Here is a 16,289-nt window from a genome sequence, read left to right as displayed (position 1 = left end):
TTTCTGAGAATACGTAGTCTTGCTCTTTCGATCTTTTTCGGATGAAAACTGTACTAATTACACCAAAATTGGACATTGTGCTCACATACGTTAAAAAGTTCTTAGCCTGCACCTTCAGTTTTTGTCATCCGAAAAGTTGGATTAAGCTGTCTAAAGCACTATATACATATATACTAACGATCAGATAGTCAGCTGATCGTTCGTCATACGAAATGTTACCTGTGATTTTATTATAATGAGTACGGGCCTTAAGAGCTAAAACAGGGCAGGATTTTGTGCTTATGTCTCTGCATAGATAAAAGCTATGCAGGTGTGAAGTCTTGCCATATTTCGGCACTAACTGGCCCTCATCCTTTTGGAACATGGTGGATATCCCAGGAGGCTGTGGCAACTGAGGGTATTTTAGTTTTGGCTAGGCAAGCATAGGTGTCAGCTGTGATGTTATTTTACACCTATTTTAGAACTAGTAAAAAACTTTTGATTTTGAAAAAAAAATCAACAGGGCATAACTGCTTTTATAGCTTAGAGGAGTTATGGTTCAGCCATTAGAAACCAGGCCCTGCTTGGCTTATAAATTTGAGTAAGACTTTGTTAAGATTTACAGAATGAAAGGATATATGACCGACAAATTAGGAAAATACCGTATTTTCTGGCGTATAAGACGACTTTGTAACCTCAAAAAAATCCCCCCAAAATGGGGAGGTCATCTTATAAGTCGAGTATAAAAATCTCCAAGGTAAGTAAGTAGGAGGTGTAATCTCTCAAAGCGCTGGTACCGTAAAGACCGTAAATGTAATCTCTCTTACCAGTAGATGTAATCTCTCAAGGCACTGGTTGTGCGGGAATTCTGTACCGGTATACCGTATGTACCGTAGCTTCGGCTACTACATACAGTATACCGCGCTGAGCCAATCACGGTGAGCGATGTATTCTATTATTGAATGCAAAGCCTGCTCGGATTGGCAGAGTCAGAGAGAATAACATCAGCCCACCTCTCCGACTCCACCAATCCAAGCAGTCTTTGCATTCAATAATATAATACATTGCTCACCGTGATTGGCTTAGCGCGGTATACTGTATTTAGCCAAAGCTACGGTACATGCGGTATACAGGATTCCTGCACAGCCAGCGCCTTGAGAGATTACATCTACCGGTAATACTTACTTACAGTACCTTGGAGATATATGAGAGATTAAATATACAGTACTTACGGTACCTTGGAGATATATGAGAGATTACATCTACAGTACTTACAGTACCTTGGAGATATATGAGAGCTTACATTTACGGTACTTATGGTACCTTGGAGATCTATGAGAGATTACATTTACGATACTTATGGTACCTTGGAGATTAAAAGGGCACAGACAGCTAGCGCTTTGAGAGATTACATCTAATACTTTCTTACAGTACCTTGGAGATATATGAGAGATCTGAGAAATCTGATGTTTTTCAATGGTGTTGCCTTGCTTGGGAAGGGGGTAGTCTTATACCGCGAGTATAGCCCAAAACCTATGTTTTAACTTGAAAACTAGGGGGGATGACTTATACGCCCAGTCGTCTTATACGCCAGAAAATAAGGTATTAGCCTATTAGAGTTACTTCTAGCTTCTTTCATATTCAGAGTACATTCAGTATACTGACCCAGTGTCACATGGGTAAAAGTAGACATCAACCCCATTTTTGAAGAAATAATGGCTGCACTAGTAATTGGATCAAGAAATGAAAGGAGATATCCCTAAGGAAGTTACCGACAGCAATAAAACCTGACCAGTGGTTTTAACATTTTTAAGCTAAACTTTAGGTAGATTCATTTTTTTTGTTTGTTTGTTTTAAAAGCAACCAGTGTGAGTACCTGGATTTGACTTGGTATAAACTTTTTTTGCAGACCCTATATACAGTAGCAGAGCTCATATTGAGAGAGGAAGAAGCAGAACAAGGAGCCCGTCAATTTATATGCTGACAATGAACATGCTGATAGGAGAAGAAAACAGAGTGACAGAGAGATGAGCTCATCACTGTGCTTCTTCTCCTTCACTACCAGGCTGGTAACAGGTCCATAACAGCCTGAGCTCAGAGGAAGAGAGTTAAATGATGCCAGAAGACTGAAGGCATCCTGTGGTGGAAAGGAAGTATTGCAAGCAGCTCTGGTGTGGAGAGTACTGCAGCAAAAGCTGCTTTTTGTTTTCAGATGGAGTTCTGATGTAAGTGTTTTATATTCCAGTCTATGCTCATTTCTCCTCATTTCTTTTACCAGATGGCACAAGTTAGCAGAACAGAAGGGAGGGTAAATTTTCCTATTGAAGAAACAAATGGCAATTAACCACTTAAGCCCCGGAAGATTTTACCCCCTTCCTGACCAGGCCCTATTTCGCAATTCGGCACTGCGTGACTTTAACGGACAATTGCGCGGTCGTGCGACGCTGTACCCAAATGAAATTGACGTCTTTTTTTCCTCACAAACAGAGCTTTATTTTAGTGGTAATTGTTCACCTGTGCGATTTTTTGATCATGCGCTATAAACAAAAAGAGAGCGACAATTTTGCAAAAATAACAATATTTTTCACATTTTTTTATATAATATTCCCCCGAGAAAAATGTGAAAATCTAATTTTTTTAACATTTTAGGCCAATTTGTTTTCTGCTACATATGTTTGGTAAAAAAAATCGCAATAAGCATATTTTGATTGGTTTGCGCAAAAGTTATTGCGTTTACTAACTAAGGGAAAGATTTTTGTAATTTTTTTTTTTAACGAGTAATGGCGGCGATCTGTGATTTTTTTTGCGGGACTGCGACATTGCGGCGGACAGATCGGACCCCTGACTGAATTTTTGACACTTTTGGGGGTACCAGTGACATTACTACAGTAATAAGTGCTATACATATGCACTGTTACTGTAAAAATGACACTGGCAGGGAAGGGGTTAACTTTATTGGAGAAGAAGGGGTTAAGTGTGTCCCTAGGGGCGTGCTTCTAACTGTAAAGGGATGTGGCTGTTTGTGTAACTACAGAGAAATACGATCCTACATAGCAGGACCATATGATCTCTGCACTTACACAGGGGAGAATGGCAGGCGGCTTTGTTTACATTAGCCGTCTGCCTTTCTCCCTCTGTAACGGACGATTGTGAGTGACCGGCGGACATCGGGTCCACCGGTCACACGCGCGGGGAAGTTAGGGAGCAAGCGGGGGTGGGAGAGCGCCTCCGGCGGCGTATGCTCGCCCCCTAGAGCCTCACAGGCTAGTGACGTACCCCTACGTCACTTTGCCTGTGAGGGGCTGACTGCCGCCGTAAATAGTCGGCAAGTCAGCAAGTGGTTAAAAATTATGTTTTGATTTGACTCCTAGTTTTAGGTACACTAGCCTGCTTTTGTTAATAGTGTTAAGCGCATTTTGGCAAGTAATCAATCTGTGTTAAAATCATCAATGCAAAGGAAATATCCAGTAATTCATACGTACAAAAAGAATATGCCTGTGAAAAATATCTTGTATTTTGCAATGGCAGTATTCATAGGTGTGCACGGCCTAATGCATTAGGGACTTCACACCAAAGCTCAAACATATTTGTGCGTGTGTGCATGTGCATACACAATATACCGATGGTGTCAGCAGAGCAATGGACAGTGTCAGTAGGGAAGTGGACAGTGTCAGTATTTTTTTTTTTTATTATATTTTTTACAATTTTTTAGGAGCCCCATTAGGGGGCTTTAGTGAAATATCAGGAGTCTAAACAGGGTGAATCTGCACCAAACAGGGTGATTAGGGTGGGCCTAGGCACACCTGGCACACCCTGTGAGCACACCTACTGCAGTACTGCCAAACTGTAAAGAATGATATTTGTTATAAGTACTAGAGTCAGAAAATAAAGTCTCTAATAAGGTCTTCAGTTTTCTAGGAGGTGTCATGCTATACAGAATAATTAGCATTACCAGCTTGAAGATGCTGCTTTGAGAAATATACACGGAGACCTCTATTATGTTCTCTTTGAAGAGGTCTTCAGGCAACAGTAAGTCCTAAATCGCATTCATCATATAGGAATGAGTGCGAATAGACTTACATATTCTGTTATATCAAAGATTAAATTAGTAAAAACATAAAGCATATTTGAACCCTAACAATGAACAGTCTCATGTTTTTACATCTATATGATAAGCTCAAAAATATCTGTTGATCTTGCCAGAAATTATTTAAGCTGGTACGTAACTTCTTGTGTTCTCTACCCGATGTTGACTATTTTCCCATGTTTTCCCATTTTTTTTAAATGATGTGTAGTTCCCAATAAAAGTCATACCAGAAAAGGAAGGGCAGGCCAAATATATTTCAATATTGGGAGGGTACCTTGAAAATTAGGAGGGAGGGGTACACCAAGCCTTCCTCCTTTGCAAAGAAACTTGTTCCCAAATTGAGGGAACCAAGGCCTCATTCACACATTCTGTTAGTTTTTCTGGGGGGAGCTTATCAGAATCTGGCCAGGACCTGTTTATTAAATCATAACTTTTGTCTGAATTTAAAAAATAGGGATGCACTCTCAGATATGTGACTACACCTAGGTGTTCCTGTGTATAGTTGTCACCCATCCCATATAAACAGCATCAAGATCAGAATCAATAACAGTCTGGCTTGCCGCATATTATGTTGATTCAATACTGGACACCATCCATCTACATCTGCACCCCCTTTTGCTGCAACCCTTTAGCCAATAGGCGCTGTGGTGGCTTGTAATAAGGTGCACTGTCTATCCAGACTGGAAGGCAGAAGCTCTTGGAGTGGGTGCTGGAGAGGAACAGAACTGTGCTGGGCGTCAGACTGGTGGGCTACCTATGATGCTGCTGGTTGGCCAGTAAAGTTCAGAAAAGACCACCTTCATCAGGTGTGAAAATGGAATGTCGAGTAGCATGTCTTCAATGCCATGCCTGTAGAGGTTTATGGCTCTCACCATAACTATATCATATATGCTGGCTTGTTCTGTGCTGTTATTCTTCTTTTTTTGTAATTGCCATAGCTTTTACCCCCATTATGCTATGCAGTACAACTGCCCCTGTACTAACATGTTTTCCTCTGTGTGATGGGCATGGCTCTGACCCTATTATGTCATACATGCTGGATGACCCCATACTGGTATGCTTCATTCTGTGTGACTTGTAGAGAAGTAGAGCTAAGTTTTGGTCCCTTTAAGGGTTGCTCTTCCTTTTGTGGAAATCTTCTGTGAGTCCCTTTATAAGGTGCGTGGAGCTGGGGTTTGGGGTCGTTGCTATGCAGGGAATCTTAGGACAAGTAAGGCCTGCTGGAGGATCTCTTTCTCTCCCCCCATTTGAGGGAGGGGCTGCTGAGCGGGACTCTGCACTGAACACTAAAAGGAAAAAAGGTGATCCTTAACTGGGGATGGAGCAGATCTCTACAATGGATATTAAACCAAGAGTTAGTGTTCCCCTTTGGTTCTCACTCTGTGCAAGAAGAACGGTGAGCAATAGTTGGACAGTGGAAAATAAGGAGAGGTACAGGCACCTCCAAAGATGAAATCACTTAAAACCTCATCCAATATGTGGACAGTTTTATTCTGTGCCATTATATGGATTACTCTGTATCAACTACTGCTTTAAAAGAGTAAAGACATTTTATTGTACGATCTTGCCTCTGTGTGAATATTTATTAAAGAAATGCCTATCTCTACAGGCAATACCTGGAAGGTAATATGTGCGGAGTGGTTGCAGGTACAAACCTGGCTGCAAAGTTCTGGAAGGTGATGCTTGGACTTATTGTGTGAATACTATAGGGAGTTAAGGGGTTAACCATACAAGGTCAAGAGGATGGGAAGTGTAGGCCCTTGGCCACCATCTGTGCAATGGGCAGTCTGTACAGTTGGTAGAGCCCGGAGAGCTAACACTTTGTCTGAGACTACCTTAATGAAGCACTTCATTAAAATATTCAGGGACTGCTTAGCAACCAGTAACTGTTGAGACAATGAACATTGGGGGGGGGGGGGGGGGGGGGAGTGAGTATACGTATATGTATAATATAATGTATAGAGTGCAGGAGTCTGTAGAGCAGAGTGCAGGGATCAAGGGTGTACAATGCACAGAGTGCAAGTGTAAGGATTATGTAACACACAGAGTGCGCCATTCAGTGTCAAATTTAGGATAATAAACACAGATTGCAGGGGTCCAGGGTGTGCAATGCAATGTGTTGAAGGATCAGAAACATGTAACACAGCCAGTGCTGGGTTCAAGAGTACATGACACACTGGATGCAATGGGTCAGGGGTAAGTAATGCACAGAATGCAGGGGGCAGGAGTGTTATGCACAAAATACAGGGATGAGGAGTGAAAAGAGTTCAGGAGTGTAACACCCAGTGTAGGGGTTAGGAGAGTGAAACATTCCCCCACAAGGAAAACACTTTCCCCCACTTTACCCTATTAGCAAAAATTCCAACTCTGCACCCCCCCCCCCCCCCCAAAAAAAAAAAATAAAAAATCAAGCACTAATCTGCACACTCAAAAAATATATAGTAAACTTTGCGCTAGAAAAAAAACAAAAAAAAAAACTGCTGCACTTTTTACAATCCTGAATACAAGATACAAAACTAAAGTGAAACATTTTTTTACAATAATCTGCACACTCACCCCTCCCAAAACAATATGAAAACACAATAGGTGGCTGGGACTTTCAAGGCACTGTAAACACTAAAATTATATACAAAAATCTCTAAAATCGCATAGCATCTTTATTCAACAACATTAAATGTTAAGTTCACCTTTTGAGAAAAATAAATAAATGCACATATTTTTGCTGGAAAAAAGAAGTAAATGTATTATTTTTTCCTTCAGGAGCCTGGAAAGCATTGCACCCTTGATTAGGGGTGCAATGTCAGGCTCCTGCAGACAAGCCCTGCAGATTTTAGCCTGGACCTCCAATACGAACTGACTGTTTACAAGCTGAAGGGCTTGTGAATGAACTATGAGAGCCCTAATAGGTGCCCTTGCATTTCTTTCTGAACTACAAGCTGTCAGCTGCAATGGAAGACAGTACTTGTAGTTCTCTCATTTACAGATTGCTGTGAATGATTGATGTGGCTGCGTCAGCGGAGCCACACACAGCCATGCTATTTTCAAAATGCAACAGCAGGTGAGAGGAGAAGATCCCCCACCCACTGTCACAGGGAGGGGAGGAATCAGGGGTCTGGAGCATGTTACACGTTACACATCCTTTTAAAAAGACAATGATAGCTGTTCAAAAAACAAATTCAGGTAATACTTAAAGAGGTACACAACAACGCACATGACAAATTTAATTCAAAAGTGACCCTAACATTGCTGCATTTTATCATAGCACACAGGAAGGCATTGCATGCCACTGTACAGTAGCACATTGAACTGCACTGCTGTACAGTGACATGAATAAATGTTCATACAAATGTAGCACCTTCCTAGGTAGGTGCTAGGCAAATGCATAGAGTGGCTCTTTCTGCTTATCAGGAGAGTTTGGCCTGTCACATGTTCTCAGGTGTGATTCATTGGGTCTTAGGGAGTCTCCCCACTGTATCCAATAAGGTAGCTTGTTGGACAATGGAGGAAACCTAACCAATAGCACACCAGGGTTTATGACTGTCCCAGTGGGCGGGGCATTGCTGCAATGCATCCTGGGATTGGGAATAAATCCGGAGGGGGATTTGACAGGGTGTCTTTTGGCAGGAGCAAAGTCCCAGGAGGAGGTGGATGGCTGTCTTTACTCCTGCAGAGTGAGGAAGGTGGTCAAGGAGGTCGGCCTAGGGACCAGGAGTGGAGCTGGGCTCTAGAGGATCCAGTGTGCTGACCAGTGGAGCTTTTGGGCAGAGGACTTTGGGAAAAACAGTATTGTGAGTACTGAGGGATCTGCCTAAGGGTCTGCCTTAGAGAGGAGACCACTCCAGAGAAGTCAGGGGATCAAGGAGCCAGCTCACTCAGAGTGTCACAGTAAAGGGGGTGCAAAGTAGTTAAATCCTGAAGATAGAGATAAAGAGGGTGCCAGGAAGGGCCTTGAAGTTGTTCAGCAGTACAGCTTGCCTCAGGATAGAGTTTACCTCAGGAAGCTTAAGCAAAACATTTCACAGCCAAGGGCAAAGCAGCGGCCTAGCCATGACTAGCTCAATTTCAGCGTTACTCAGTGTTACTCAGCGTTAACCAGCATTTATTCAAGTCGTCCCTGCCTATTGTGCATAGTTTCATTCAGTTGGGGTATCCCACTCCTCCCTTCTCCTATCCAAGTTCCATATAAAACATAAAAACCAAAGATACTGGACTGATTCTTGTCTGAGGTAAAACACTTGGGAAAATGTCAGAATGTTCTGTTGTTGCCAATGGTAACCCAGGGTAACCAGTAACCAGCAGCTCCCTTGGGAGTAGTGCTACACAAAAAAAAAAAAAAAAAGGGAGCTCTGTGATGCACTAAAATGCCCAGTGCCCACACACTAAATGTCTGCAGTTTAGTGGGTGGTCAGTGTGAACTGGCCTTAACACAACTGGCAGGAGCATGCAAACATGAACACCTGGAGGCTGGGGCACATGCCCTGAGGTATCCAATGCTGTGATCACCCTACGGCAGCTGGCTTCTCTTAGATTTGGGAGGGTAAGATGATATGTGCTGGGGGTGCTTATGGAGAGGAAAGGACTTGTTCTAGAAGGTGGGTTTGAGGGCGGTGGATTTTAAATCAGAAGTCCTCTTGCCTCCAAAATCACCCACAGCACATATCATTTTATCCCCCCCAAATAAGTCAGAGTAAATCATGCTTACCTGCCCCCATCAGTCTCTATGTCCCCTGATGAGTGAACCTCAGGTAGCCTTTTGCATGAAGTACCTCCACCCAAAAAACTCTAATCCTGCCATCCTTGCTGTCAGCGAGGGGAGCCCAAAGGAGATGTGCACCTTCAGCCGCAACTACGGCTTCTTTGACATTGACAAGAGCCCGGGGGAAAAAGGGTGAGGAGAGAGACTGTTGGCCGAACCACAACTTAGAAAGTAGGGACCAACCAAGGATGTCTCTGTGAGCCCTGCAACTTGTATAGGCAGCTGATGGAGAGAGATGCCGGCTGCCGTAGAGGAGCAGATCACAGTGTCAGCCCGCAAGGAGATGAGGGGCAGGTGCCTGCTCTAACACCCCAAGTTCCAGCACTGGTCTCCGAGTCAGCGGAGCCTCTCTCAATGTGGAGTCCGGGGCACATGACCCCCCTGCCCCCCTATTTTTTGCCCTAAAGGAAGAGTAAGCCAGGAGTTTATTTTCCCCTTGGTTCACCCTCTGGGGAAAAATAATGGTGAGCTAGTGGTCTAACAGTGGAGAATAAGGAGAACCAGCTTAAATTCTCACAAGATCGGCACAAGATCCTCCAATAGTGAAACCACCTTATACCACATACAGTATCTGGACAGTTTCATTCTATGATATTATATGGATTACTCAACTACTTCTTTAAAACAGTACAGGAAGTTTATTGCAATATCTGGCCTCTGTGTAAATATTTAATATAGAAGTGCCTATCTCTAGCCAATGAGTATTCCTGGGAGGTAAAGGCTTAACCATACAAGGTCAGGAAGATGGGAAGTGTAGGCCCTTGGCCGCCATTTGTGCAATGGCAGTCTGGGGTGGGCTGTACAGTTGCTACAGCCTGCTAACCTGCATGTTTCTGGGCTGGGGTATGGCTGCATGTGAAGACCATGTGCGAGTGAACTGACCCTGCCCACCGACTGTCATGACTCTCACCCTTATAGCACAATCATGCCATGACTGTGCTTCCATGATTCATTATTTTGTTTGACTGGCATGGCTCTGACCCTAAATATGCCAACTCTCTTATATATGCTGGCTGTCCCTAAACTACCAAATGTTCTTCTGAGTGACTGTCATGACTCTCACCCTCACTGTGCCACTTCTGCTATGTATGTCAGCTGTCCCTGAAATGACATGTCTGCTTCTGTATTACTGGCATGGGTTTCATCCACATTATACTACCTCTGCATAACATACCGACTTTACTGACATGTTTCCTTTTACGTGATTGACATGGCTTTCAAACTTACTATTCTATCTGCCATGTATGCCATTTGCACCTTTACTGCTATACTTCCTTACTTGTAGAAAAGGAGGCTCTGATGTGAAGGAGGAGGGGAGACCTTTTGATGTACAGTGGGGCTTCTAATGTGAAGGATGATTCTGATGTGAAAGGGGAAGTTTCACTACGGCCCCAAGAAGAGGATGATATTATCCTTCAGTGTTCTTCAGCCCAGTAAATACAGTTCCCCACAATGCACTACCTGTACCACTATTATTCCCACCCCTATTCTGCCCCACTCATTATTTTGCCATAGAAAAGGTGGCAACCCTACTCCTGGCTCTTTTGCCTTTGACTGTTAGTCTCAAGAGATTTGGAGTGAGATTTGGTGATATTATTACTCTGTTTCTCACTTTTTCATGTTGGAGGCTCTGATATGAGAGAAAAAAAGCCCTGCCTCTACCAAGATGGCCACCTCTACAAAGAGATATAGTGTAGAACAAGTCATGGTAAGTCAGTAATGAGAAAAGATCAGCTGCATACAGGGAGACCACAGGCAATGCTATGACTAAACCTTTGCCCTTTAGCTGACATTTTGGGCACAACTTCCAGAGATAAGTTCATCTTTAAGAAGAAGGCTGAGAAATTTTCAATAACAGCAGCCATGAAGTCATTAAACTAATTTAGCAGAAATACATATCATCATGGGTTCTTGATGTTTTTGAAGATACTTTATAATCATTTTATGCTGGGTGTTTTAGTAAGTGGTTGCAACACTGTCAGACTGGCTTCACACCTTTATGATGCGCTAACACAAAGCATGTTGATGTGCGTTCCTTTGCCTATTTATGTTTATTGTATTAGGGCAGGCCATTCATTTGATTGGACTCCTTAACACACTAAAATGCCTCAACAAAATGTGCATGTACATTTATTTGAAAGGTAATTCATGAAAGTGCATTACTGTACGTGCTAAAACACATGTGTGTTGGTAAGCTGCGTTGGGGTGCTATTAAGAATGAATAGCACTGCAAAATCCCAATGCTCGACACACAATTTTCTTGTGTTTGTGTTATTGTGCAAATTTCCATAGCTCAAAGGTGTGAATCCCGCCTAAGACCTATTCCATGACACAAGAATGCTTTCATTTTATGATGTCTTTGAATTGAGTGGTACTGACTAAGTCATTAGCTACTTTTAGGTTAACTGGCCACATTTCTTTCAAGAAATGACATGCCCAGCTAATATAATAGCTTACTGGTCAGATTATTATTGCATGGTATTATTCACAGTGTCATAGATGACATCAGTAATACATTTCTTGCTGACTATTAGCGAAATTAAAGTCAGTAGTGTTAAAGTAAATGTATGGACAAAATGTTTTTTATTAGTTTTGGATAGAGAAGAGAAGGGTTAAAGCTCCTGTAAGTTTACTTCATGTTACCCAGATAGCAAGGATAACTTGACACAAATTTCTGGCAGTGTTGAATTTTAAGTGTGTTAACTTGCGGCACATTTTCACTTGCAAGTTGTACACTTGCAGACAGGGGTGGACTGACAACTCATGGGGCCCCCGGGCAATCAGAGATCATGGGGCCCCCTGTGTCCACACTCAAGCCACACAAAGCTCCACCTACAAATTGCAGCTCAGCCACATAGAGTGGGCATTTAAATATCTACCACAGCATAGCCTGCATGGAAGTTCCTGGCTTCTTTCTGTAGTGTGTAGCCTCTCATGGGGCCCCCTACTGACCCTGGGCCCTCGGGCAGTGTCCTAAACCCCGAATGGTCAGTCCGCCCCTGCTTGCAGAGCACTTGAAGAACACGTTCTAGTTGACACTTTTCAACTTTGTAGCAAATTTGCGTGGCAAGTCTCTAGCAAGAGCAAAGTTGCAGTGGTGAGTCTAAAGCAAGAGCTCTGCATGTCTTCAGCATGCAAACTCTGCCACAGTGACCCCTGTGGTGGGATGACTATTGCACAACATAACTGAACCAGAACTTGCAGCAGACTTGCAGAATGTTTGCAAAGAAAATTGATCACTAATCATTTAATGCAGACTTGCTACAATTGTGCAACAAACTTGTGAAGCCTGGCAGGTTTAGCAATAGCTTAGCAAGTCATTTTTAAACTTGCAGCACAATTGCTTGCTATCTGGGTTGTGTCCCATTGGGAAGATTTTCCTTTACTGGCTGCCTTGGTGATGCAAAGACAGCAAATCTCTACAAACAGAGGGGAATTCCCCTTTAAGGGAACTCCCCTCAAAGCTGGTTTCAACTTTGGAAGATTTCTCCTCATCTTCTGTTTAGTTGGCAACTTTGGAATTTTTAAATTTCCCATTACTTTACATCTTATCAATGATGTTCACTAAGACAAACAGAGAGGGACACTTACCTGACTGGGGTTCTGACCCTTCCACACTGTATCCAGAACAATGAAAAAATGTTTTGGTAGTATATTCACTTTAATAGCCATTGATCTATTTTCCTCCTAATCAATAACACTATTTTTAGAGGTTTTTCCAATGTTATGCAAAGATACGAGATACTAATAATTCTAAGGTTCCACTGCTATGTAAATAACTTGTATCAAAGCATCTATGAGAAGAAAATGTATTGCTGCCCATAATGCAGTAAAAGAATGAAAGAGAGACTGGTTGCTATGGACATGAAAACATTTGTTATCTTAGACACTTTAAAATAAGACTAACATCCACTACAACTACTGTATTTTTCGATTAATCTGAATCCAAGACTGGAAATACTTGTACAAACTTGAACATTTCCATTTAGGCTAAATGGGAGATTTGCACAGCCCTCAAAATGATATTAATTCACTTTCTTACAACTTGCTAAGGAGGAAAACCAGGCCATAGACATTGACCAAGACAGACAAAACAAAATAGTAACACATTCATTCGCTATCTTGTCCATATCAGTAGGCCAAATGCTTTTTGGTTCATTATTTATCTTGATATGGTACATGAATTGAGGAACTTTAGAGAACTGTAAACCTTGCCAGTCCACACAGCTTACAGGTTTCAGTTTTCATAGATATTTATTTCCTTGAGGCTGCTCCTAAGTCATACACTATTCTCTTCCAAATATGATATGCACGCATATGGCCTACACTGTCAAACTGAGACATTTGCCAACCAGGGAAATGAAAGCAGCAACACAGTATGCACTGCCAGATTCTATGATCATATGGCTGAACTTTCCATTACAACCAATCAGTATGTGAAAAAAATTATTAGCAATTTGAATATTTCATTATCAAATTTTGCGCATTATGTCCCAAAAACATGTTTCACTAAGGACTCCTCAGCTTGATCAAAATATGGTGTAGCTGAAATAATAAATATTTGATAAATATCTCCAAAGTTCACTTTTTAGTTTGAGTGATTACTTATTGTGGTGGAGTTGAGAATATTTACCCAGCTTAATGTTCTCTTCAAATATCAAATAATGTGCAAGAAAATCTTGATATTTTCCTGCTTGTTTTTTTTTTTTTCTTGCATATAATTGAGTATTTGAAGTATTCAAAGTGAACATATCTTCATCTTATCAACTTAATGAGCATTCACTTTGCAAGGTGACAATTTGCTAGTCAATCAACTACAGTGAGTCAGGGTGGCTTTGACTGACCTACATCTTCCTCCTGTCATTGACAAGTAATATATTTATTTATTTCTAGTATTTATAAAGCCTATATATAACCATTTTGAGTATTGCTTTTTATAGAAGCTAGAACTATTCATATCCGTACCTGCCCTTCAAAAAGCTTTCAATCCAATATCGCTATCACACTCATAAAATCACACAAACTTTTGAGGTCCAATTTGGTCTAACACCAACAAACTTTTCTGAACTTTTTGTTTTAAGATTGCTGAAAAAGGATTTAAAGGAAACAACCAGAATAAACCCCAATGCAAACATAAGAAGAACATGTAAATTTCATAAAGAAAATATGTGTAGAGGTGGAATAGAAACCAGACCAAAGCTACAACAGAAGAATAATAAACATTTACCATTGTGCTATATGCATAGATTAAGTTTTAGTGTTATACATCCACCATAGAACACCTATGGGTATCTAGAGTTGTGAGAGTACAAGTTCATTATTCATTGCTCTAAAAGACCAATAAACCACAGTCTACGAGAACGCATTTTTGTGTAGTAGACTATCACTGGCTCAACAGGTACATTTATATTCCTTGGTACTATTTTTACATCTAATCAAAATTAGTCTAGACACCAACTTCTGTTCTTTCATTTTCCCTTTTTAAGGCTCGTGAAGGGCCTACTTGATGGGTTTAAGGTTTTATATACCACTTTATAAAATGATAGGATATGTGAGCTGACTAGCTGTTTTTTTAAATGCTAAACATTATTTTTAACACTTTTCTTTTGCCAATTGTGCAAACAAAAAAAAAATATGGTTGGCAACACATAGAGTTTGGCTTAAGGTCTGTCTTTAACTGGCAAGGCCACACAAGCTTCAGGAATCTGACATCACACTTGCACAAATGACAGTAAAAATGCCCTGTTGCTGAACTCTACAACACATTGCAATTACCATCCTATAAATACTGGGGAACTGTTCAGTATATTCAGCATGGCCTTCAAAACAGCAAAATATTTGTGACCTTCATTACCTCCTTAATAAATTCCCCCTTTTCTGCTAAACCATAATATACCCAGTCCTTTCAATAAGGACTATAATGAACTCTGTGCCATCTTTCATGGGCTATTGTCATCATTAACCAACCCAGTCCAGTCTTCAAATAACAAAAAGGGCTCCCTGCCAAAAAACAAAATCCAGCCAACTGAATCTGTATTGGCTATTGGCAAAACATGCTTCAAATGTTCTACTATTATCAGCAACAGTAATAGCAATAATTATATACTATTACACAATATGTGATATTAAGACTCACATTTCCAAAATGATGATTCAATTGGCAGGTATCTTTTAATAGATTTACTTTGATAAATCCATTATTTTATTCATATTTGCATTTTAGCCTTCTAGCCGGTTACATCATTTTGTAGCTGCATATATTAAACCAAGTGAGCAAACCAATAAAAAAGGACTGACTTACTCTGTAAGTGCATTTTATTATACGTGTATATATATATATATATATATATATATATATATATATATATATATATATATGTAAACAGCCAAATCTATATCATACCATTAGCTATGACATAATGCATCTTTCTCTCTCTCTCTGTCTATATATTTATTTAGCGGAGGATCAGATAATATTACATCACTTTATTGCACATCTGCTGCATTATGTTGGTTTTGACAGCAGTAATGATAAAAACAAGCGTTGCTTGCAATCTACAAAAGTGGCATGCACAGCAATATTGATTGTAAAAATCAAAAGCATCCTTCACCATGCATATACACCATTTTTATCAGCAACATCCACTGTACACACATAATTTTACATATTTCTAATAGCACTTGCAATAAGGCAAGAAAAAAATAGGATATGATTTTCACTTACCTCCACAAAATAAAAACATGGGAGTAATGTGACGCTGTCTTTTGTGACTCTCATCTTTTGCCGTTCCTTTGCAGACATGTTTGTTTTTTAATCAGCAGAATCCTCTCTTCCAGGCAGGCTGATTCAAAATGATTTTCCTTTTGCAGACCTAGAGCGTTGATGTACCATTCCCTAGTGCCACCTATTGAGTGTGCAGCATTTGGTGCTTTTTTTTTTCCCTTCTCGCCTTCTATCTCTCTCTCTCTCTCTCTCTCTCTCTTCCCCTCTCTCCCTCTCTTTCTCTTTCTCTCTCTCTCTCTCCCTTGCAGCAATTCAAGTTCCCACACAGTCAGAGAAAATTATTCATTATGCCTTACAGAAACAGTAATGGCTCCTATACAAAAACACCCCTCTTGCTCTGCTCAAGCTCCCAATAAGCTCCTATTCACTTAAGCATTAGAATTCACAGCTTATTGTGTGTAGGTCTGACGTCAAAGGAGCTACAGAGAGCAAGAGGAAAAAAAATCCCAGGGTTTTATGTGCTAGGAGGTTGGAGAGAGGCTTCAGTCTGATCAATCTTTCCACCTGACAGATGATGTAAAATATGTCACTGAAGACCTGAGAGAAGCAGTTGGTTGTCAAGTGACCACATGAAATGACACTGCCCTATCAATGCTGAATTTAACCTTTTTATTGCTTAGCAATAACTTAATATATATATATAGATATATATATATATATATATATATATATATATATATATA

The 16,289-nt window shown here is 40.8% G+C and overlaps 1 protein-coding gene across 1 annotated transcript in view; it reads right to left on the bottom strand.

Moving 5' to 3' along the window:
* Positions 1 to 16,045, bottom strand: part of PLPPR4 (phospholipid phosphatase related 4) — a 184,998-nt gene extending 168,953 nt beyond the window's left edge. The window contains exon 1 of the mRNA XM_082265866.1: positions 15,547 to 16,045. Coding sequence (XP_082121992.1) covers positions 15,547 to 15,624 — 78 coding nt within the window. The 5' untranslated portion in view covers positions 15,625 to 16,045. The remainder of the gene's footprint in view (positions 1 to 15,546) is intronic.
* Positions 16,046 to 16,289: the final 244 nt, after the last annotated feature.

The sequence above is a fragment of the Pelophylax lessonae genome, assembly GCF_965119305.1.
Source record: "Pelophylax lessonae genome assembly, chromosome: 8".
NCBI lineage: Eukaryota > Metazoa > Chordata > Amphibia > Anura > Ranidae > Pelophylax > Pelophylax lessonae.
The sequence above is the reverse complement of the archived record's forward strand: the minus strand, read 5'-3'. Positions and strand labels throughout refer to the sequence as shown.